We start from the raw sequence: 22674 nt of genomic DNA, 5'->3' as shown, positions 1-22674 counted from the left end.
TACTTTTGTTTGTGGTGCTCTGCTTGGGCCTATAGTTAGAAGTCTGACTCATTACTGGTATTCTGAATTTTGAATATTTTTCGAACACTTAATTCTGCTTTTGAATTTTTTCTTGAAAAAAATCTGCCCCTGCAAAAGCCTTCGTGTTCTCTTCTTCGTTTCTGCAAACCATGGATACATTCAGTCTGGATGGCGCCTTTGTTGCCTTTCTCCTTTTTCGCAGGCCACTTTCCCTCCCATCCTATTTCTTCAAATCCCCTTGACTTTTTCCCATTTCATCTTTCTTTAATAATAATATGCTAACTTTTGCTTTGTTGCAAGTTCTCTTTTTGGTTTGCTTAATTCCTTATCTAAATTAGTAGGATGTCTTAGAGAGCAATATAGAATAATTTCTGTCCTAAGAATTGAGACTCTGTGCTTTCCCATATACTTCAAAATCCACATGGATGTTTTCCTACCAGTAACATTTCTTTCAATAATATTTGGCTATGTTTGTCACTTTGCGTTTTTGATTTTCAAATCCACCTACATTTTCTTTAACACCTTTTTATTGATTCTCCCATGACTATTCATCATGCCTAAGTTCCTTCATACTTATTAGCTTTTTAGCTGCCCCTTGGAGAATCAGCTGCTTCTGTCAGCATTCTCTAAGGCAGCCCTTTCAATGCAAATTATGATGTGAAATAGTTTGTACTTTGCCAGTATTTTTGTAGATAAATCAGTAGATCAATCATTGCATGATTTTCTATGAACTTGATTTTTTTAAAATTATTTCAGATCTTTTTTGTTCTGCGTAAGAAAAATAGCCAAGTGACTTTCCTGCATGTCTTCCATCATACCATCATGCCATGGACCTGGTGGTTTGGAGTCAAATTTGCCGCAGGTAGCCAAGGGAGAGTTGGGATCATGTGCTATAAACAATTAACATTTCTGTATGTTGTAAAGACAAATTCTGTCCTTAAATGTGATTTAGAAGAAACTTAAAACATCAAAGGACTACTTGGATCAAACATCTGACTTTCATTATTATCTGAAACATAAAAGTAAGACTTTAACCTAGATCCTTCCCCTACCCTCCATTCTTTAGATACACTTGATTTTTGGGTATAGTCTCCTATCCATAATGCTTTAGTTGCTTTGTTTGGATTTTATTTTTTTCCCATATAGTTCTATTAAATATCATTAAATAAATAAACAGTAAAAAAATAAAATGGTAGAAGCCTTAGTTTTATAGAAATATAGTTAGTTATCTATTCCTTATAGGTTTCCAGGAAGTTAAAATGTTTATCTCAAGTTCCAGTCTTCTTTGCATTCAAAATTCCAATAACTGATACACACCTCACCCCCTACCAACTCTTTAAAGATGTGTCAAATTGTGGTTGAAGGATGTTGTTTGAAGTTGAAACTGGTTTAAATCAAAAGCTTGGCACACAGCCTCTTTTGTTCATTTGGTTTTGGTTTTATGCCTCTGAACATCTAGAATCGGAAAAAACAGGTTAAGTAATTTTACCCTATCATCAAGTGCTAAATAAATGATGTCCCCAAGGACATGTACTTATTAACAGATGTTGGTTGGGAGATTTATTTATTCGAAGTTCCTAAATTTAAGAAGTCTTCGAGTAGATCTGCAGCCTTAAAATTTCTCTGAATAGCTCATTTCTATGAGGCATTCTGACTTTGTAGGACAAAAAAGAGAAAACAGAATTGAGGAACACTTGTTTGAATTTTAGAGTCTCTAGGCATGGGGAAAAAATCCTCATGTCTCAGAGCATGAGAGGGCGTGAATGAGCCATTGGCATAAAAGAGGTACCAGAATCTAGAGGAGCTGAAAGGACTGTCCCTACCATCCTAGGAGCATCAGATTTTCCAATATATGAGGTGTTTTCTTTGCCCAAATTGGCATTTGTATGTCGGAGTTTTTAAAAGTAAATGTCACTATTCTTTCTGGTAATGTATGTTATATAAAAATAGTCTCATCTGTGTCCATTTTACAAATCAAGGATAGCCATATTACTTAATCTCCATTATTTTACTTCTCTTTATATGTTTTTGTTTTCTCTTATATGCACATCAGTTCTCTGTATAGTGATATTCATTGACATCTTTATTCATGTTGCCCAAAAATGGGAAAATACCTAACCATTCCATTAGTAAAATGGTTATGAATTCCTGTGTATATATAATTGTGAAATGCAAATGATACCAGGAGACATTTAGCTCGTCTTCTCTTTTAAGCAGTTTGACTCCAAAATTATCAGACATAGATGTCTATTCTATTTTAAAGTATGCTAGAAAAAGTTCTTTCACACCCTTATAATTTATTTATTCAGATTCCTTCTCTGAGACCAGAATATTACATCACAACACTGAAAAATATAAATAGGAAAAAGATTGGGAGACATTACCCCAAAAGACAGTGATTTAGAGGGACTAACACAAAAAGTGCTTTCTCTCTCTGTCTTTATCCTTCTCTGTATTTTCTAATTTTTCTATATTGAATAGCTGTATGTTTTATAATAGGAAAAATGAGCTTTATTTGAAGAGTAGAGTTGAGCACTTTTCTAATATCTGTCTTAGACCCATGGATAGTCTGGCTTCCATTTTCAAACAAGCATTACTTTCTTTTCTTTTCTTTAAAAGATTTTATTTATTTATTTATTTATTTATTTGACAGAGAGAGAGAGAGGGAGAGACAGATCACAAGCAGGCAGAGAGGTAGGCAGAGAAAGAGGGGGAAGCAGACTCGCCGCTAAGCAGAGAGTCCGATGTGGGGCTCGATCCCAGGACCCTGAGATCATGACCTGAGCCGAAGGCAGAGGCTTAACCCACTCAACCACCCAGGCGCCCAAGCATTACTTTCAATAATGAAAATTGAAACGTGAAATTCTTTGGTTTTTTTAATGTTACTGTGTTTATGGACATCAAACACTTTGTAGTGGGTTCATTGACCGCACCTTAATCCCCCTTCTGCTTTACAAAATGTAAATACTTTCTCCTATGTTCAATGAGTTGGCATTTCTGTTCAGTATTGCATGTGGAATCTAGAAAATACTTGTATACCTAATACCTATATAGTGACAGGTACAGCAGTAAGAACTGAGATATTTCCAGAAATGTGGTCTGGCTTTGGCTTTCATTCCTAGAATGAAACCGTCCAGTTTACACTGTTCTTTCAAAAACTTGAGCACAGCTGATCTCAATCTAGTATTTAATTTCCTGTTTGCCTGCTGTACAATTCTGTGGCGTAAAAAGCATTCCAACTTTTCTTTGGAATATGGTGGGAATGTTTCTCTGGCAGGTTTTTATATTCATTATGCACATACTCCCTTCCAGAGATATGGGGAATTGTGGCAATTACCCTGGTGATTCCTTTATTTTTCGAAAAAGGAATAGAATGAGATGGTACTAATTGCAATACATTCCAAAATGTTAGCTTTGCAAAACTATTGTTGTAAAGAAGAAAGCAGACTTAGAAAATACTTTATTAGGAAAGCCTTCCAAAGAAGATGTGAAAAACATTGCTAATTAAAATGTGACTGTACTGTGAACAAACTTATTAACATATCTGAGGGAATAATCGTAACTAGACAAAATCAGCAAGTTAATCTTATTTGATAGCTGATTTTGGTTAGTAACCCTTACTAAACTAGCTAGCACTAGTGTTAGCTACACTAGTGCTTTGTTAAATTCCTGTCCATAGGATCCTCATTTTAGGACATTTAAAAAATAAAAGATTCTGGATGGGAAATAGTCTACTGAAAAATGGGACAGGTATCTTGGTGAGAAAAAATCTCTGATATAGTTTGTTTCCTGTGTGTTTATATAATCACAAGACACAAAAGGACATAAGAGGTATTTAGCTTATGCCCTGTTAAGCAGCTTGACTCCTTAACTATCAGAAATAGACAAATACTATATTTTTAAATCACCCTAGAAAAGGTGTTTTCACACCACTATAATTCATCTATTTCAGTTTCTTTTGGGAAAAAAGACTAATCCAAATGTAAATAATAAAAGGTGGGAGGTTGGTAATAAGCTTCATTAATTCAGTTTCTTCTGACTTGTAATTTATGATAATTAAAGAATTGGCTACATTTTTATTCTACTTAGAGAAAGTTTATGAAGCACAGTACAGCATAAATGAGGCATTGGAGGAATATTTAAATTACTCAAAAATAATTATTTAAAACATGTTATTTTAAAGGTGTACTTTAGCAGTGGTAGTATCTAGAAGGGTCTAAGAGTTCTGCAATTATGAATGATTATAAAAATGTAATTAGTTTCTACTATGCAACAATTTTTATTTTGCTTTAAACTTTCTGTAATACATAGCGTTTATGAACCTGGTCCTTTTTCTAATGTAATTGTTCTATATTTTGACGTTTCACTTTATTTCTAGAATTAAAGAATACTAGAATAAAGAAATTAGAATATTTTGGAGAAGAATTTAAATCCCAGATCAAGATCACTAAGCTGAATCAGGCTATACATAAAGAATGCAGCTTCTTTGAGATTGTGCCTCTTAGGAAAGATGCTAAGGCAGACTTTTCTGTTTTTTTCTCCTGCTATCAGCCAGTCACCTTGTTACCCCTTCCCGGGTACTACAGGTCCAGCTAAAGACAATTGAAATGATCTTTACTTCTGTTCTCCCAGGGTTCTTTGCTTCTACTCTAAATTGAATGTGATCAGTAGGAGATATAGTGATTAGAAGAGGAAAATCAAGATAGGAAGACACAATTGATAATAATCAAATGGAAGCAGTAAGCAAAGATGGCTTAACAATTAATGACTATTTTGGAAAAACAATAATTGTCTTTAATTAAAGCAAACTTAGCATAGCCTCCTAATGAAAGGAGTGTATATATATATATATATTTTTTTTTTTTAAGATTTTATTTATTTATTTGACAGAGAGAGATCAGAAGTAGGCAGAGAGGCAGGCAGAGAGAGAGAGGAGGAAGCAGGCTCCCCGCTGAGCAGAGAGCCCGATTCGGGACTGGATCCCAGGACCCCGAGATCATGACCCGAGCCGAAGGCAGCGGCTTTACCCACTGAGCCACCCAGGCGCCCCAAGGAGTGTATATATATTTTTACTGCCAAAGTTTCATAGCACCAGGGAATGGATTGTGACACATTCATGCGGTGCAATACTGTAATACTAACAGCCGTTAAGAAGGCAAACTACTAATCACAGCAACATGGACAAATCTTAAAAAAAAATTATGTTGATTGAAAGAAAGTAGGCTTCAAAGATTATCCTGTAAAATTCTATTTACATGAAGTTTAATATCAGGCAAAGGTAATAGTTGATAGAAGTCAGCATAAAGTTTATGTTGAGAGGTATATTCTTGGAAGGGGGGCATAGGAACCGTATGTGATGTTGGAAATGTTCTATATCTTGACTTTGGTGGATGGCTATGTGGGTGTATATCTATGTATACAATCATCCTTTAAGGTTAGTGCATTTGTGTACTTTATATATGTCAACCTTCACTGAAAAAATGAATTTGATACTACTATTAAATATATACCATTTCAAAAAAATAAACTTAGTTTGTTAAAGTGAACCCAAACAAAAGACCATCTTAGGGTTAAGATATAACAATAAATAAAGGCATTCTCATTAGTTTTTGAACGTTTGCATCTTATATTTCACTGAATGAATATGTTATCCAGCTCCCTGTAATTTGATAGCAGATTAACAAATTGATGTTGTATATGTTTTTCTTTCTATTAAAATTAAATAATTATTCTAAAATCTCAGTTGACAAAAATGAATCTCATTTTAAGGAGCATTGCCCCCAATTTACAATAATTTTATTTTCCAGGTGGTTTGGGAACATTCCATGCCTTTCTAAATACAGCCGTACATGTAGTCATGTATTCCTACTATGGGCTCTCTGCACTGGGACCAGCCTTCCAGAAGTATCTATGGTGGAAAAAATATTTGACATCATTACAGCTTGTGAGTAATTAATTTTCTTTAAAACCAGATATAAAACTAAGCTGGAATAATTTCTCTTCCCTATGAATCAGAATACTAACGAAGGAACAAAAGTTACAAAACAATAGGAATATAGAGTGTGTGGCCTCAATAGTGCATCCCATCATTATCCTTTCCATGTTATTTAAACTTTTGTAAAGAACTGTGTTGGAAACAAAGTATATTTTTGGTAGCCAAGAGCTCAGACAGCTAAACCACAATGTGTATCTTTAGGCTATCTTTGTACTATCTTATACTTTTCTATAAAATAAATATAGTTATGGGGTACCTGGGTGGCTCAGTCATTAAGCATCTCCCTTCGGCTCAGGTCATGGTCCCAAGCCCTGCCTCGGGCTCTCTGCTTGGTGGGAAGCGTGCTTCTCCCTCTCCTGCTCCCCCTGCTTGTGTTCTATTTCTGACTGTGTCTTTCTCTGTTAAATAGATAAATAAATAAATAAATAAATAAATAAATAAATAAAATCTTAAATAAATTTATGATAAAGATAATCTCAAAGTTATTTGCACTGCAGCTGGCACAATATTTAATTAGGAGTTAGAAATACCATCTAAAGACTTTGAGGGAGGGAATATAACTTTGAGAGGATTATGAGTCTTCCTGTATGCCTGGCTCTAAGTCTGGTTTTCCTCCAAATGATAAACATACATGCGGATGAAAGAGGTAGGGAAACAGTATACCGTATATATTGACAAACTGACAGTGCTCTAAATAACCAAGTGTAAGGAAATAGTGAAATAAATTATTTTAATTCCTACTTTGCAATATTATAAAATCAGGAAAATTATTCACCATTGCTTTCTTTTTAAGTATTTTATTTTCTGATTGTGAAGTAACATATGCTCATCACTGAGAAATTTGAACATCTAACTAAGCAAAGAGAAAGAAAAATAAGCCTAATTCCACATGTATGTGAATACCTGTTGCATGATTTGCATTATACTGCATAGACAATTTTGTATTGGGCTTTTTTCCCACTTATCCACTTTTAAACATTGTAAAAACTTTTTTTTATTAATGTGGCAAAATGCTAAAATAGAAGAAAGAATAGATATAATTATCTAAAATGTGTTGGTTATACACAAACACACCTGCATCAGATATTGGCATGTCACTGAGGCTTTCAGAGGTATCATCTTTATGTCTGCCAAATGAGAGAAATAAGGGTAGCTACTGCATAGGAATGTCATGGAAGTTTCTTAAGATAATGCAGGGAGGGGCGCCTGGGTGGCTCAGTGGGTTAGGCCTCTGCCTTCAGCTCAGGTCATTATCTCAGGGTCCTGGCATCGAGTCCCATATTGGGCTCTCTGCTCAGCAGGGAGCCTGCTTCCCCCTCTCACTACCTGTCTCTCTGCCTACTTGTGATCTCTCTCTGTCAAATAAATAAATAAAATCTTTTAAAAAAATAGGATAATGTAGGGAAAGTTGAAGATGATCAAAAAAGAAATTGAAAAGCTTAACTATGGTCATAAATGGAAGAGTATAGGTAACGGTTATTTTTCATTTATGAATTTTTACTTGTCTAACATTCCCACAGAACACATGTTGCCTTTTAATCAGGAGAAGAAAGAGATGCAAAAAATCAGGACATTAGCCTGGGGAGTGTTCCTTTTAAGATTGTGTAGACTGTTTGGGAACAAAGAGCCCTTGGACATCATGAGGAGTGTCATCAATACTGTTTCACTCCTTACAGATTCTCTGCTGCCATTGGCAGGATATATTTTTATTCTGATATGTCACCTGTGGGTGACAAGTGGCAGATACCACGACTCAGGGATGCTTTGGCTCCTACGAAATTGCTAGGGCTCTAATTACAATGATTGTTTCCCCAAAATTGAAATACCTCATCTAACAACAAGACAGATTATTTGAAACTGAAGCTCTTCTAGAAAATGAGGCCATAAGAAAGTGGTCCCACCCACGTGTATTTCATCAAGTCAAGGACTCAAGACAGAGACTTGCCAAGAAAACCTTCTCAGGTGGTTCTTTCTGTGGGTTCAAAGGGGCTGCTGCCCTGCCCAGCTCCTGGGCCATTTACGTAGGGCCGCCAGAGTTGCACACTTGGGCAGGACTGAGTAGTGGTTGCCCATTCCCATCTGGATTTTTACAATGTCCCACCCACTCTGACTCCCATGGAGGCTAGATTTAAAGATAAAACCCCCAACCCAATCTTAGTAACCTAAGATGTGGTTGCAGAGTGTTTAAGCATAAGCAGCGAAAGAATGCATTAAATGATTGTGCCTTTGTGACTGCATATCTGAATAATATTTTTCATTCTTTCATCTTTTAGGTCCAATTCATTATTATCACCATCCACATAGGCCAGTTCTTTTTCATGGAAGATTGCAAGTACCAGTTTCCAGTCTTCCTGTACATCATTTTGAGTTATGGGTGCATCTTTCTGCTGCTCTTTCTCCATTTTTGGTACCGTGCTTACACCAAAGGCCAGAGGCTGCCCAAAACTGTGAAAAATGGAATCTGCAAAAGCAAAGATCACTGAAATGCAAGCACGACACGAATCTATGAATGAGACTGGTATCTTACTTTCCTTGACAATCAAGAGCTTTATGACAAATCAAGTGCATTTTGTATATTTTTCAAAACCAAGAGCTTGTATTTTTATGATAAGTTATTGGGGTTTCTGATATTTGAGAGCCCAAGGTCCCAGGTAACAGAGTCTAAGTAGAGCCTAAAGCAGGTAGCTTTTCAGCTGCTCTTCAACCTCATCTAAAGGTCTTATTTAGGGGCGCCTGGGTGGCTCAGTGGATTAAGCCGCTGCCTTCGGCTCAGGTCATGATCTCAGGGTCCTGGGATCGAGTCCCACATCGGGCTCTCTGCTCGGCGGGGAGCCTGCTTCCCTTCCTCTCTCTCTCTGCCTGCCTCTCTGTCTACTTGTGATCTCTCTCTGTCAAATAAATAAATAAAAATCTTTAAAGGTCTTATTTAATGCATTTTGTTATGGTGAAAGGAGGATATGAAACAGTATCGTACTCTTCAAAGAAGTCCAGCATAGATGAAAATATCATCAGGTATTTTGACCGTGGACAGAGATCCATGCCCTACTATAGATTCCTTCTGCCAGCTCTGAAAACCTCGGACTGGGAATTTTGGCTGTTGATTATATTCAGAAGACACCGTATTTACTCTAAAGTTAAATTCCTATCCTAAAGAGCTAACACTGGTGAATATTAAGTGAATTTTTTGTAAATTGTCATTTAACATCACTAACAGTAATTTTTAATGGATCTCTTGTGTAGCCACCACCAGTTTCACTGATAAGGCTTCCCTACAACACTTTTGTCGTATATACTGTTTAAAAAGTAACAATTCTTTCGGTTAGTACCTTGATGCACTTAACACTAAGGTTAAGTTAATATTTTGAAAACAAGAGGATTTGTTCTGTAGCTTAAGGAGCACTGTGCTATTCCTATTTTGCAGTTAACTTTGTGTATTTCTGGAAAGAGGTGAAATTTGTCAGTGGAATAAGTACTCTGTAGTTCAGTGGGAAAAATCTGTTGTATTATAACATCACTTTCTCATATTGTTATGGCTTAAAGGATTATCTTGTTAATATGTATTGGTTATATATATAAATGTTCAAATCCTTAGCACAATGCAGGTACCCTTAAATCATAAATGATTTCAGACCTCCCACTATACACAGTTTCCCGAGATGAGTTAGAGTTCTTTGTGAAGCAACTGGAGGAAAATGGTTGCACAGAAATTCTCCAGGGACTATATATGGTTATGTTAAGGGTCTCAATAAAGAGAGAAAGAGCCTGTTTAATAGTTGGTATAGATACACTGCATGGAGAAATGTTTCCCAGAGTTATGAATTAATTAATAGCCTGGATTTCTTTTTTCAAACCTATAAATTATATAATGAAGACTTGAAATTCATTTTGCCTACTTTTGTTTTTTCACAATTACTGCTTTCTAAAATTCTCTTGTTTTCCTATTTTCTTGCTGGCAAACTGAAACTACTGGTCAATAGACTTTTGTGTCAGAAACAATGATGTTTGGACATTTCTGAATTTTTCCCTATTGGTTTTTCATTCTTGTTATATTTATACTTGATTTTGAAGGACTGCTTATGCCTATATGACTTTAAACAATTAATACTTATGGGTCTCAGTTATGTAACACACAGTGATAGCATTATCCATCAGAGCCTGAGTTTTTCCTCACTGTGAATTCTTATAGTTTGATGTGTCACGCCAAGTATTTAATCTATACCATGGCCTTCTCTCTCACACTTACCAGATTTATAAGGTTATTTGCTTTTAAGTGAGCTTTACTGATTTCACTTGCTTACAATATGAGAAGATAAGAGTTGATAAATGGGGGAAATATTTATTTTCCTCAAAAAAAAAAAAAAAAAGCAAAAACGAAAGCACAGCAGGAAAAAAAGAACAACAGTTATAATTTATTTTTCTGAGGGCCTCAGGGTTCCTAAACTGTTTTCCTGTTTTGATTCTTTTCATCCAGCCTGCGCTAAAATGCGACGGTGTAGCAGGTGCTGTTACACAATGCACACAATTCCCAAACACCAAGTAGACTAAAGACCAAAAGGAAGCATGAAGAAAAGAAGGTGAAACAGGAGAGTTTGGTTTTCACAATACTGTCTATCCGGCAATGTACAACCACTCCTAACTTCCCTGTAGCCTTTAAAATGCCTGACTTGCTTAAAATGTCTGACAGCGTGTGATGGAACCATGTTCTAAATTATGTGAATAGAAGTGGAGAGCTGGAACGTTACATGAAAAAGAGCTAGCAGAAGTATCCTTGCACAGCTAGCAGAAGTATCCTTCATATATATATCATTAGATCAAAATGTGTTATCACTGGATGTACGATATGCATGGACAGTATGTTATTAAAGGGCTCTATGGGTCACATAGAGTTTCTATTGGGGTTTCATCCACTTTTCAAGATTTTATTGCCTTTGGGTTTGCTTACCTAACAAATAAAGAGACCAGATACAACATCTAGTTTATGATATGAGGTTCTATGAATAATTTTTATTTATTTTTTTAAAGATTTTTAAAAAAATTTATTTATTTGACAGACAGAGATCACAAGTGGGCAGAGAGGCAGGCAGAAAGAGAGGAAGGGAAGCAAGCTCCCTGCTGAGCAGAGAGCCCAATGTGGGGCTTGATCCCAGGACCCTGGGATCATGACCTGAGCCGAAGGCAGAGGCTTTAACCCACTGAGCCACCCAGGTGCCCTATCATTTTAAATATCCATGAGACATTGCCAGTTTACAGTCTTAATTGAGTTGAATTTAAGAATTCAATTTAAGAAAAAAAATCAATTTAAGAATTTAAGAATTCAATTTAAGAATTCAAATTTAAGAATTTAATAATTGAACTTAAGAATTCAATTCAGGGGGCGCCTGGGTGGCTCAGTGGGTTAAAGCCTCTGCCTTCAGCTCGGGTCATGATCCCAGGGTCCTGGGATCGAGCCCCACATCAGGCTCTCTGCTCCACAGGGAGCCTGCTTCCTCCTCTCTCTCTCTCTCTCTGCCTGCCTCTCTGCCTACTTGTGATCTTTGTCTGTCAAATAAATAAAATATTAAAAAAAAAAAAAGAATTCAATTCAGTTGAGTTGAATTTAAGGATTGAGTGGACTATATTGTTACCTAAATTTCAAAATTATGAGATTTCTCCTCAATTATCTCTTGTTTCTGTTAAATTTGTAAAGACTGTGGAAAACTGTGGATATTGTCAGAGTGTGTGTGTGTATGCGCACATTATAGTAAATTTGTGGTAGTGTGGTTGTATGTGTGTCTTTTATCTTGGAGTCAAACTGCATATGTTTGCATGGGTAGGTGGTTTTAACCTGAATACTCATTTAACCAAAACATTTTACACATTTGTTGCATCCTTTGTATATTCAGAACCCCCGCTAGATGTTGTAGTGATACAAAGATGTCTTGAACATAGTTGGGGCCTCCTGAAAGTTATAGACCAACAGAAGATCTTATGTAACAGAGCAGCTAGGTGCCATATGCGTGAAAGTTCTGTCACTTAGAAAGCAGGGAAGGCACTGTGAAGGATTTACAACTTATGTATTTAAGATGTACAGAACTTCAAAATGGGTGCTGGGTTAGTGGGCAAGGTATTGTAAGTGAAAAGAAATAACAAATCAGCTCTAGGGAAAGGAAAGTTTAGGGAATGGCCAATAGACCAAATTATAGCAAGGCTTCCTGCTGTGGACCCAGAGAGAGGAGTCCAGAAGGAGGTGGGCTCAGACCTCGGAGGCATGTGGCTGTGGCATCTGGGCTTGATTCTCCAGGAAATTGAGAACATTCAGTGGTTTTTGAGGGAGGTGAGGTTTGGTCTAAGGCAGTACCTTAAGAGCGATCTGGATGGGTGGGGTGGGGTAGGGCATCACCTTTAGACACCTTTAGACACAGCAGAGCTAAATTGGTTGAGTAAGGATCAGTGGGGAGAGAGCCAGCATATGTGCCTTGAAAGAAAGGTGGATGTGAGAGTGCTTCTGAAGGGAGAGTCTCATCTAGACTGACCATGGATGGGTTGACTAGCAGGGTCCAAGGAAACAGTAGAGTGGTATGGAAAGTGGGCTAAATCTAAAACCATGAGGCATGGATGTTATGTGAGGTGACCTTAGACCAGCCAGTTAACCTCTCTCAGCTTCTCTTTCTTCATCTATAAAATGAAAACAATAGCACAAGGTTTCCTTGCTGGGTTGTTCTGTGGCTTAAATGAAATAATGTATTTCAATTGGTAAAAATATGTAGTAATTGGTAAGAATATGAACATATGCCTAGAGAATACAGACTCAGATTTAAATGGGGAGGAAAAGAAGGTGGATCCCTAGCTCAAAAGAGAACAGAGTTTATGGTTCTGTCTACTTTAGGTGGAGTAAGGTATGTGGTGATTACAGAGGGGACAGGATAAATGGATTGAAGGATTTTTTTTTTCTTTTAAAAAAGCAGCATAAACATGTTTATTCTAGAAATGACTTGAAGAATGAAAAAGTTGCATAAACTATTGGAAATGGATGTGCTTAGGGATTTCAAATATTTCCCAGCTTCTAGCAGAATCCCAGTGAGGCTGGAGACCATACATTTGTAGTGGTCCCAATCTGCATGAATTTGTTAGGCCCATAATCCTGTGGGCATGGAGAAGACTTGCACTACTCAAGGTGGGGATTTGCAAGGAAGATGCAGTGGGACAAGGGAGGACATTGACAATGCCAGCAAGACTGGGTACAGTGGTGCATTATGGGAGCTGAGACTCTCAAAGGACAGTGGTGCTTACTAAGCTCCTTATATGTCTCATGCAATAAGATCCTTACAATATCTCTACAAGATAGACACAATGAGGTCACTACAGATAAGGAAACTGATGCTTATACCATTTACATACATTTTGACCAAGGTCAGGAAGTTATTAGCTGTTAAAGCTGGGTGTCAACCCAGCTTTCTTTGATTTTAAAGCTCTTGCTCTTAACCATCATGCTATACAGCAAAGAAAGTTGATGGAATAAAGGAGTGAACTGATTTTTAAGTTTAGCCAGGATAGAAAAAAAAACTAAAAATAACAGTTAATATAGAAGTCTTTTCTTATATAAGGTTCCAGAAGTATGCAGTCAGAATTGGGCTGGTATACTATAGTATCAGAGATCCAGGGATTGTCTCACAGTTCTGCCATATGTGGCTTCTGTTCCCATAGACACCTCATGATCCAAAAATGGATGTTGGAACTCCAGCCATGAATACACTTTTCAGTCAGTATGAAGAAGGAAGAGGGTAAGAGAAGGAACAGTTCTCTCCATTTAAGGACCTATAACAAAAGTGATACATCACTGGCCAGAATTTAGTCATGTGGGTCACATGTAGCAGAAGGAAATCAGGGGAGTAATATTCTATCCTATCTGACTTTCAGGCTAAACTCAGGGATTCTATGACTCTGGAAGAAGGAGGTGAATGGAACTAGTGGGGGCTGTAGTCTGGTCAGCAATTCAAAGTATGGAGGTAGTACTACATGGCTCTGGAAGTGAGTGGCTGGTACAGAAAGCGTATGATAGTTATTGGAATTGAATAGATGGATGAAGTGTTAGGCATGGTGTTGGACAGAATATCCACATGAATGTGGAAGAGCCTCAGTGAGGAAGAGTCTTGAAATGAATATGAGCTAGATGATTAAGGACTCTGAATAGGGGTATATGACCAAGAAGACAGTGGATGGCAATAGTGAGAAGAGCAATGTGACACAAGCCTCAAAATCTTGGATTGTGCATGCATGGCATTCTTTTCAAAGATAAACCTTTTTTCAAAATAAACCTAATTTTAGAATAGTTTAGATTGACAGAAAAATTATGAAGTTAGTGCAGAGAATTGCCATATATGCATACCCAGTTTCCCTATTATTAACATCTTAGATAAATCTAATACATTTATTACAGTTGATGTGCCAATGTTGATACTTTATTATTAACTGAAGTCCATACTTCACTCGTATTTCCTCAGTTTTCACCTAATTTCCTTTTTCTGTTTCAGGATTCCATCCAGGATGCCATTATATTTTGTTGTCCTGTGTCCTTAAACTTGTTTTGGCTGTCATGGTTTCTCAGACTCCCCCCCCCCCTTTTTTTTAAGATTTATTTATTCATTCATTCATTCATTCATTCATTTATTTTAGAGAGAGGGAGGGAGAGTAGGGGGAGGGACCAGGGAAGAGGGAAAGAAAGAGTCTTAAGTAGGCTACATGCCTAGCATGGGCCCCAAAGTGGAACTCTGTCTTGCAACACTGAGATCATGACCTGAGTGGAAATTGAAGAGTCAGACACTCACTGACTGAGCCACCCAGGTGCCCCAGTTTTTTCTTATTTTTGATGACTTTGACAATTTGGGGGAATACTGGTCAAGTATTTTGTAGAATGTCCCTCAACTGGAATTTATCTGATGTTTTTCTCATAAATCAGGTAGGAGTTATTAGTTTTTAGGAGGAAGACAGTAGGGGTATCTTATCACATTGTATCAAGGGTATATACCAACGATATGACTTTTCACTGTTGATTTTAACCTTGTTCACCTGGTTGAGGTAATGTTACTCTTTTTCTCCTTTTGTACTTTATTCTTTAAAAGGGAGTCACTCTGCAGTCACACTTAAGGGTAACCCTTTGAGTACAAAGTATCTACACAAATTATTTGGAATTCTTCTGCCTAGGTTAGTTGCCTGTTCTCTCCCATTTATTTATTCAATGATCTATTTATGTTAGTGTGGACTCATGAATATCTATTTGCTACATTAGAATATAATCTAATACTACGTTACTTATTTAATTGCTCAAATCCTTCCAGTTTTAGCCACTGAGAGTTCTTCTGCATGGTTTCTGTGTCATTTTGACATATTTCCACTTCCTTCTGGGACTGCCAAGATGCTCCAGACTCATTTTGCATATTTCCTGCCCTGGTTCTAGAATCAGCCAATTCTCCAAGGTGTCCTGATTTCTTTCATAGGGGAATGGTATTAGAAGCCCAGAGCTGGCAATAGGTGTGGTCATAGCTACTGGAGGGTTATTGGTTCTAGGCCCTCTTAGTTGACAGCAGAGAAATGTAGGTGTATATACTAACTAGTACACACATCTGTAAATATTTCTATATGTAACCATCTTAAGGTAAACTTGAGTTCATGTTGATACCCTCAGTTCTAATCTATTACCACATGGATCATTCTAGCCTTTGCCCCTTGCTTGCCTCTAACTCCAGTAGCGAGAAACCGGACTGTCACATGTGCCATGAATTTACTTAATAGTTCAATTCTAATATACATGTAAACTGATTTCAGAATTATTAGCACACTTTATCAACCAGAGTTCCTTTTGTTCCTCATTGACAGACTCTACTCATTTCCACAATTATTTAGGTTAGCACCTTTCCTCCTCACCCTCTCCTATAAGGTTGTTTCATATATTTCTTTTTTTGTTTGTTTGTTTCATATATTTCTAATACAGTTAGGTTCTTTTATCATTCTACATTCCTTGACTCTCCCACCTTCTAAATGATTTTTATAAGCTTTGCGTCTTTTAAGTTTGACTCTGTGCTCTAAAGCTCTTTGAGTTTTGACAAATGTGTGGTGTCATATATTCATCATTACTGTATCATACAGAATAGTTTCCCTGCCCTAAAAAGAATCCTCTGTGCTTCACTGGTTCAATCCTTCCCCACCCTAAGCCGCTGGCATCCACTGATCTGTATACCATCTCTGTAATTGTGATTTTTCCAAAATTTCATATAAATGGGAATGTTTCAAGTTTTTATTGAGATTCCAGTTACTTGAGATTTAGTGTAATATTAGTGTCAGGTGAATAGTTGTGATTCAACACTTCCATACATCACCTGGTGCTCACCCCAAGTGCCCTTCTTAATCCACATCATCAATTTCACCCATTACCCCTTCCACCTTCCCTCTGGTAACCCTCAGTGTGTTCTTTATAGTTAAGGGTCTGTTTCTTACTGTTTTTATTTTATTCATATTATTGCATTTTTCCCATGATAAATGATTTAATACAATCAAGTTCTTTTTATTCCTCACATGGGATGCCTTTTATTTTCTGATCTTTGCCAATTTCTACAGATACTCCAGTCTTTCTTCAAGTGCTTTCTCCTGCTCAAAATCTTTACACATCTTATCAGCTCTCTTAGCAACACCTTCGTCTTTTCAATTTCTGTTTTGCTATTCCACAGGCAGTCATCCCATATCTAATTTACTCAAACTTAGTTGCAGATTCAGTCTTTTCCTGTGATCATGAAATCCAAAAGTCCCTGAAACCCAAAGCTTGGGTCAAGCCTGACTTGGGCATTGAGAGACATTGGTCTTTTTATTCGTCCACATAAAGTAACTATTAATATATTTCACCACAGAAATGTGAATGTTTGACTGTGGGATGCTGCCTGAACCCTGCTGTGACATTGAATAATATCTGGTATATGTACAACATAATCCCCTCAGTAAGATCCTGGAATGTGCTTCGTAATCCTCGGGGGAATGGAGGTATTTTAATTTTCTAGGGACAGGTCGGGAATGATTCTGAAGAGACTGAGAGATACCTTTGGTTCCTGAGAGCAGAGAGAACCTTCACCTTTCTTCTGATAGTATTTCTAGAGATGTAGTACTCCAGGAGAAATAGCTACAAGGTGCCTTTGTTCAAACAGACCAGGAACTGTGCTTTTAGAATGGTCCTAATGTAGAAAGGAGCTGTTGAATCCATGGGGACAGGGAGGGATGGTCGATATACATCACAAGGACCATCTGGAGAGTCAGATGACAAAAAGCATCTCCACCCCTCCTCCCCACCCTACTGCCCACCTTCCCATACCTTGAGAAACCTGGAAAGGACTAACGTTATATTTTCATTTGTTAAAATAAATAAGGTCAAGCCAGTAAGAATAAAGGTCAGGGTTAGAAATTGGACTATTAAAAATTTTTTTAAAGTTTTTTTGGAGTCACAAATTTGTGGACAAAGAATCTTGTCTGACTTATAATGGTAAAATTACATCTAGTCCTCACAGAGAGGATTTTAGTCTTTGTCTTATTTTTTCCATTTTATTGAAATAAACTGCTCTGGGTCTCACATATTGAAGGTCTTTGAATCAGCTTTCAAACCTGAGGCTAATGATTGAGATCTCGAAGAAGTCTCTTCTGGTTTCTGTTAGTTCATAGCCCTGTGGTGTTTTGTGGACTGATTGCTTACATTATGGTTCTTTTCCAGGTATTTTTCCTCACCTGTGTATTATGTAATTCTCCAGCTTTCTTCCTTGTACTATTTTGCAGGTGAATCAAGGTAAATTATTTCCACAATTCTTCTACCCTTTGTAAGAGTAATCACAGTTGCCGGGAAAGATGCTTTAAGACTGTGATTTTAAGAGTATGAATCAGTTTCATACCTATAGGCCTAGATAGCAATTCCTCATTTAAAATATGCCTGGGGTGCCTGCGTGGGTCAGTTGGTTGAGTGTCCTACTCTTGGTTTCCACTCCAGTTGTGATCTCCTGGCTTGGGCTTGAGGGGAGTCTGGTTGAAGATTCTTTCCTGTCCCTCCTCACCACCACTTAAGTGCTCTCTCACTCTAATACATTAACAAATCTTTGCAACATTCCCTTTGTCATTATTTACTTCGTTCACTGGAGAGCACTTTTGCTGCAATATGTTTTGTCCTTGTCAAATCAAACGAAGAGTTACTTTAAGGGAATAGCTTTTAATTTCTTGTTCCTGGTTACAAGAGGGAAGGGAGGGTCTGTTGCTATTGGATGGTGGTGGTGGTGGTGTGATATGTGATTGTTTTTCCTATCTAGTGGCCTCCTTCCCCACTTTGTTACCACTTTGGTAACTGCCAATTTCTTCCTTCTGGGCTACTCCTGACTACTGTGGACGAATGATGCAGATTTTTCTTGGTCTTCTCTCCCCGGGGGACACATACATCTCCAAACTCCATATAACCAGTGCTTTTAGAATCTTTTGTTATCTGAGTTTCATAATCACACTGCCATTTTGTACAGGAGTCTTTGTCATCATTCCTTAATAGTCTCTAATACTTTAGGATTGTGAGATCTGTACTAAAATTAATTCTATCTTTGTTTAATTCATTATTGTGTGCTTGTATAATTTTTTCCTTTTCTTTTTTCAGCTTTACTGAGGTATAATCGACACATAGGAATTGTACCTATTTAAGGTGTACAATTTGATGTTTGTATATCATGAATAGATCACCACAATCAAGCTAATTAACATATTAATTATCTCACATAATTACCATTTGCTTTCTTTTTCTGTGGTGAGAATAATTAGGATCTATGCTCTTAGTAAATATCAAGTATACAATACGGTACTGTTAACTATAGTCACCACACTGTACATTAAATCTCTGGAACTTATTCGTCTGCATAATTGAAACTTTATATCCTTTGACCAATATCTCCCCATTCCCCAGGACCCTTAGCCCCAGACCCTGGCCACCACCATTCTACTTTCTGCATCTGCGAGTTTGACCGTTTCAGATTCTACATACAAGTGAGATCATGCAGTATTCGTCTTTCAGTGTCTGGCTTATTTCACTTTATATAATATCCTCCAGGTTTATTCACGTTGTCACTAATGACAGGAGGGCCTGTTTTAAAGTTCAATAATATTCCGTTGTATATATAGACAGCACATTTTCTTTATCCATTCATCCATCCATGGACACTTAAGTTGTTTCCATATCTTCACTGTCGTGAATAGTGCTGCAGTGAACATGGGTGTGCATATATCTTGTTGAGATAATGATTTCATTTCCTTCAAATATATACTCAGAAGTGGGATTGCTGGATCATATGGTAGTTCTTTTTTAAATTTTTTGAGGAATCTCCGTACTGTTTTCCACAATGGTGGCACCAGTTTATATTCCCATCAACGTTGGGAATTTTGCCAGCACTTTGTTATGTTTGAAAATAGCCATTTTAACAATTGCACAATGATATTGTGAGCCAGGATGTAAGGAAGTTATGCAAATCAGGGCTAAAAGCTCTGAGCAGTAGGGAGGAGGAGAAGGGCAAAAGCCAGGAAGGAATGTGTTTTGTTTTGTAGAATCAATGGTTCCAGCCAAGGGGAGGCCCAGCTAGGTGTTAACACCTGAGAGTCCCTTGCTATGTATTTTGCCTTATAATCCCTTATATGAACCAGTTTGAGCCAAGATTGGAGCTGAGGACCTACACAGAAACCCCCGTGAGTTCTTTTTTCCTTTTTTTAAACGATTATTTACTTATTTATTTATTAGAGAGAGAGATTGTGCACGAATTGGGGGGTGGGGCAGAGGGAGAGGGAGAAGACTCCCTGCTGAGCGGGGAGCCAATGCTGGGCTTGATCCCAGGACCCTGAGATCATGACCTGAGTTAAAATCAAGAGTTCAACACTTAACCGCTGAACTACCCAGATGCCCCTGATTCCCTTTATTAAACATCATACAGTAATGTTTTACCAAATGTGGTATTATTCCCTTTTACAGGGTGAAATAAGTGATAAACAATATCTATTTCTGTCCCACCAAAAAAAGGGAAAGTTAGTGTGTTATCAAATAAATAAGAAGCACTTAAGTGCTTCTACTTGCTTTGCTTTGAACTTTTAATAAAAAGTCAAGTCATGCCAAACTATGGAAAGAACCAAGATGCCCTTCAACGGAGGAATGGACAAGGAAGATGTGGTCCATATACACTATGAAATATTATGCCTCCATCAGAAGGGATGAATACCCAACTTTTGTAGCAACATGGACGGGACTGGAAGAGATTATGCTGAGTGAAATAAGTCAAGCAGAGAGAGTCAATTATCATATGGTTTCACTTATTTGTGGAGCATAACAAATATTATGGAGGACAAGGGGTGTTAGAGAGGAGAAGGGAGTTGGGGTAAATTGGAAGGGGAGGTGAATCATGAGAGACTATGGACTCTGAAAAACAATCTGAGGAGTCTGAAGTAGCGGGGGTGTGGGAGGTTGGGGTACCAGGTGATGGGTATTATAGAGGGCACGGATTGCATGGAGCACTGGGTATGGTGAAAAAATAATGAATACTGTTTTTCTTAAAATAAATTTAAAAATTTTTTTAAAAAAAGAAAAAAAAAGTCATGTTTCTAATAGACTGAGATTGTAAAACTGAAGAATAAAGCTGCTACTCTAAAAAATTTCAGTAGAATCAGAGTGAAGAGAGTTCGTTTTTAGAGGGCACCTGGGTGGCTCATTTGGTAAGCATCTGCCCTTACTCTGGGCCCTGATCCCAGGTGGTACATTCCTCTCCAGGGGCGGGGAAAAAAATTGATACATGCAATGACATAGATGAACTGTGAGGACATTATGGCAAGTAAAATAATCCAGTCACAAAATGGCAAATGCTATGTGATTCCATGAATATAGTGTACTTAGAATAGTCAAATTCAGAGACAGAAAGCAGAAGGGTGGTTGCCAGGGGCTTTGGGAAGGGAGAAATGGGGAGTTATTATTGACTGGGTGCAGAGTTTCAGTTTGGCAAGATGAACAGAGTTCTGCCGATTGGTTGCACAACATCGTGAATGTACTTAACATGACTAAACTGTATGCTCAAAATGGTGAAGATAATAACTTTTACATTGCCTCCTTCCCCTTTGTATTTACTATGCCTGTCAGATCTGGTGTCCGAGTTATGCTAGTGTTTTTAAAGGAGCTGGAAAGCTTTTAAAAATCTTTTACAACATTTTGGGGCGCCTGGGTGGCTCAGTGGGTTAAGCCGCTGCCTTCGGCTCAGGTCATGATCTCAGGGTCCTGGGATCGAGTCCCGCATCGGGCTCTCTGCTCAGCAGGGAGCCTGCTTCCTTCTCTCTCTCTCACTCTCTCTCTGCCTGCCTCCCAGTGTACTTGTAATTTCTCTCTGTCAAATAAATAAATAAAATCTTTTTAAAAAAAAATCTTTTACAACATTTTGAAATAGCTTATGAATTGTCCGGCTCCCTTCCTCCCAGCCATCACTGCTAAAAGTCATCTCTCATACATTCCTGGCCTCTACCTTCCCGTAGACCCCATTCCTTCCTGCTCTCCTTTCACCATGACCCCTGCCTGCTCCTTGTTTCACAGCTGGGACAGACCAGGTGTGGGGTGAGGCCACATCTTATGCTGGCCCTAGAGCAGGTCCTGATGGAGTCAGGGTTGGGTGAAGATGCTCAGCACCCCTGTTAACCTCTCCTCGATCCTTCCCTTCTCTTCACAAAAGAGCTATTTCTGGCCCCTATCCCGCCTCCTTCCCTTCCTCCAGAGACCTCCACCCTACTTTTGAAGTGTTTGTTTTTGCCTTTAGATGTACCTTTTCTATTAGCAATAATCGTGCCTCGGATAAACCTCATTGGCTACGATACTGCCACTGTGCAAAGCTTAGATGTACCTTTTCTGTTCCTAAACTCTCACCATGATCAATTCTAATCTTACCTTTGTGTTTCCCTACCAGATAGAAGAGAAAAACTGGGAGCAGAGAGGATGGTGGCTGGGTGGGAGAGCTTAGGAAGGAGCCCATTAATGAGATTCCCCACTGTCTGTAGAAATCTCTAGAGAGCCCAGAATGGGTGTGTGCTCACTGCAGTGGAAGGAAGTGACAGGAAGTGACAGTGCTGTGTCACAGCCACTGCCCTATTACTTGGCAGCTCTCCATGCGCTTCTGCAGAGAGCCTTCCATTTGGATGCTACCGTGCATTCTTGGCCCAATCCATCTTTTCTGGATTAGCCATTATTCCCTGGAAAATGCAGATCTAATTATGACTCACTCTCCTGCTTAAGCCCTTTAATGGCTTCACATTACTTGAAGGATAAAAGAGGAAAACCTCTGACTTGCCCTCAGGGCCCTACGGAGTTAGCACCTGCCCAGCCTTCCTGCTGCACAGATAGTCTCTTACCCTAGCTCTTGGCTGCATAAAGACCTACCCCTTCTTCTGGTTTCTCAAGTTCCTTTTTTTTTTTTTTTTTTAAAGATTTTAGTGTTTATTTGACAGAGAGAAATCACAAGTAGATGGAGAGGCAGGCAGAGAGAGAGGGGGAAGCAGGCTCCCTGCTGAGCAGAGAGCCCGATGCGGGACTCGATCCCAGGACCCTGAGATCATGACCTGAGTCGAAGGCAGCGGCTTAACCCACTGAGCCACCCAGGCGCCCCTCA

The 22674-nt window shown here is 38.1% G+C and overlaps 1 protein-coding gene and 1 pseudogene across 2 annotated transcripts in view; one reads left to right on the top strand and one right to left on the bottom strand.

Moving 5' to 3' along the window:
* Positions 1 to 10012, top strand: part of ELOVL7 (ELOVL fatty acid elongase 7) — a 78898-nt gene extending 68886 nt beyond the window's left edge. For both annotated transcript variants that reach the window (XM_059417931.1, XM_059417930.1), the window contains 3 exons: positions 778 to 883; positions 5829 to 5965; positions 8290 to 10012. In XM_059417931.1, coding sequence (XP_059273914.1) covers positions 778 to 883; positions 5829 to 5965; positions 8290 to 8499 — 453 coding nt within the window. In that variant the 3' untranslated portion in view covers positions 8500 to 10012. The remainder of the gene's footprint in view (positions 1 to 777; positions 884 to 5828; positions 5966 to 8289) is intronic.
* An 11822-nt stretch (positions 10013 to 21834) lies between these two features.
* Positions 21835 to 21903, bottom strand: LOC132028915 (U4 spliceosomal RNA; annotated as a pseudogene).
* Positions 21904 to 22674: the final 771 nt, after the last annotated feature.

The sequence above is a fragment of the Mustela nigripes genome, chromosome 12, assembly GCF_022355385.1.
Source record: "Mustela nigripes isolate SB6536 chromosome 12, MUSNIG.SB6536, whole genome shotgun sequence".
NCBI lineage: Eukaryota > Metazoa > Chordata > Mammalia > Carnivora > Mustelidae > Mustela > Mustela nigripes.
Note: the sequence above shows the minus strand (reverse complement) of the source record. Positions and strands in the feature narration are given on the sequence as shown.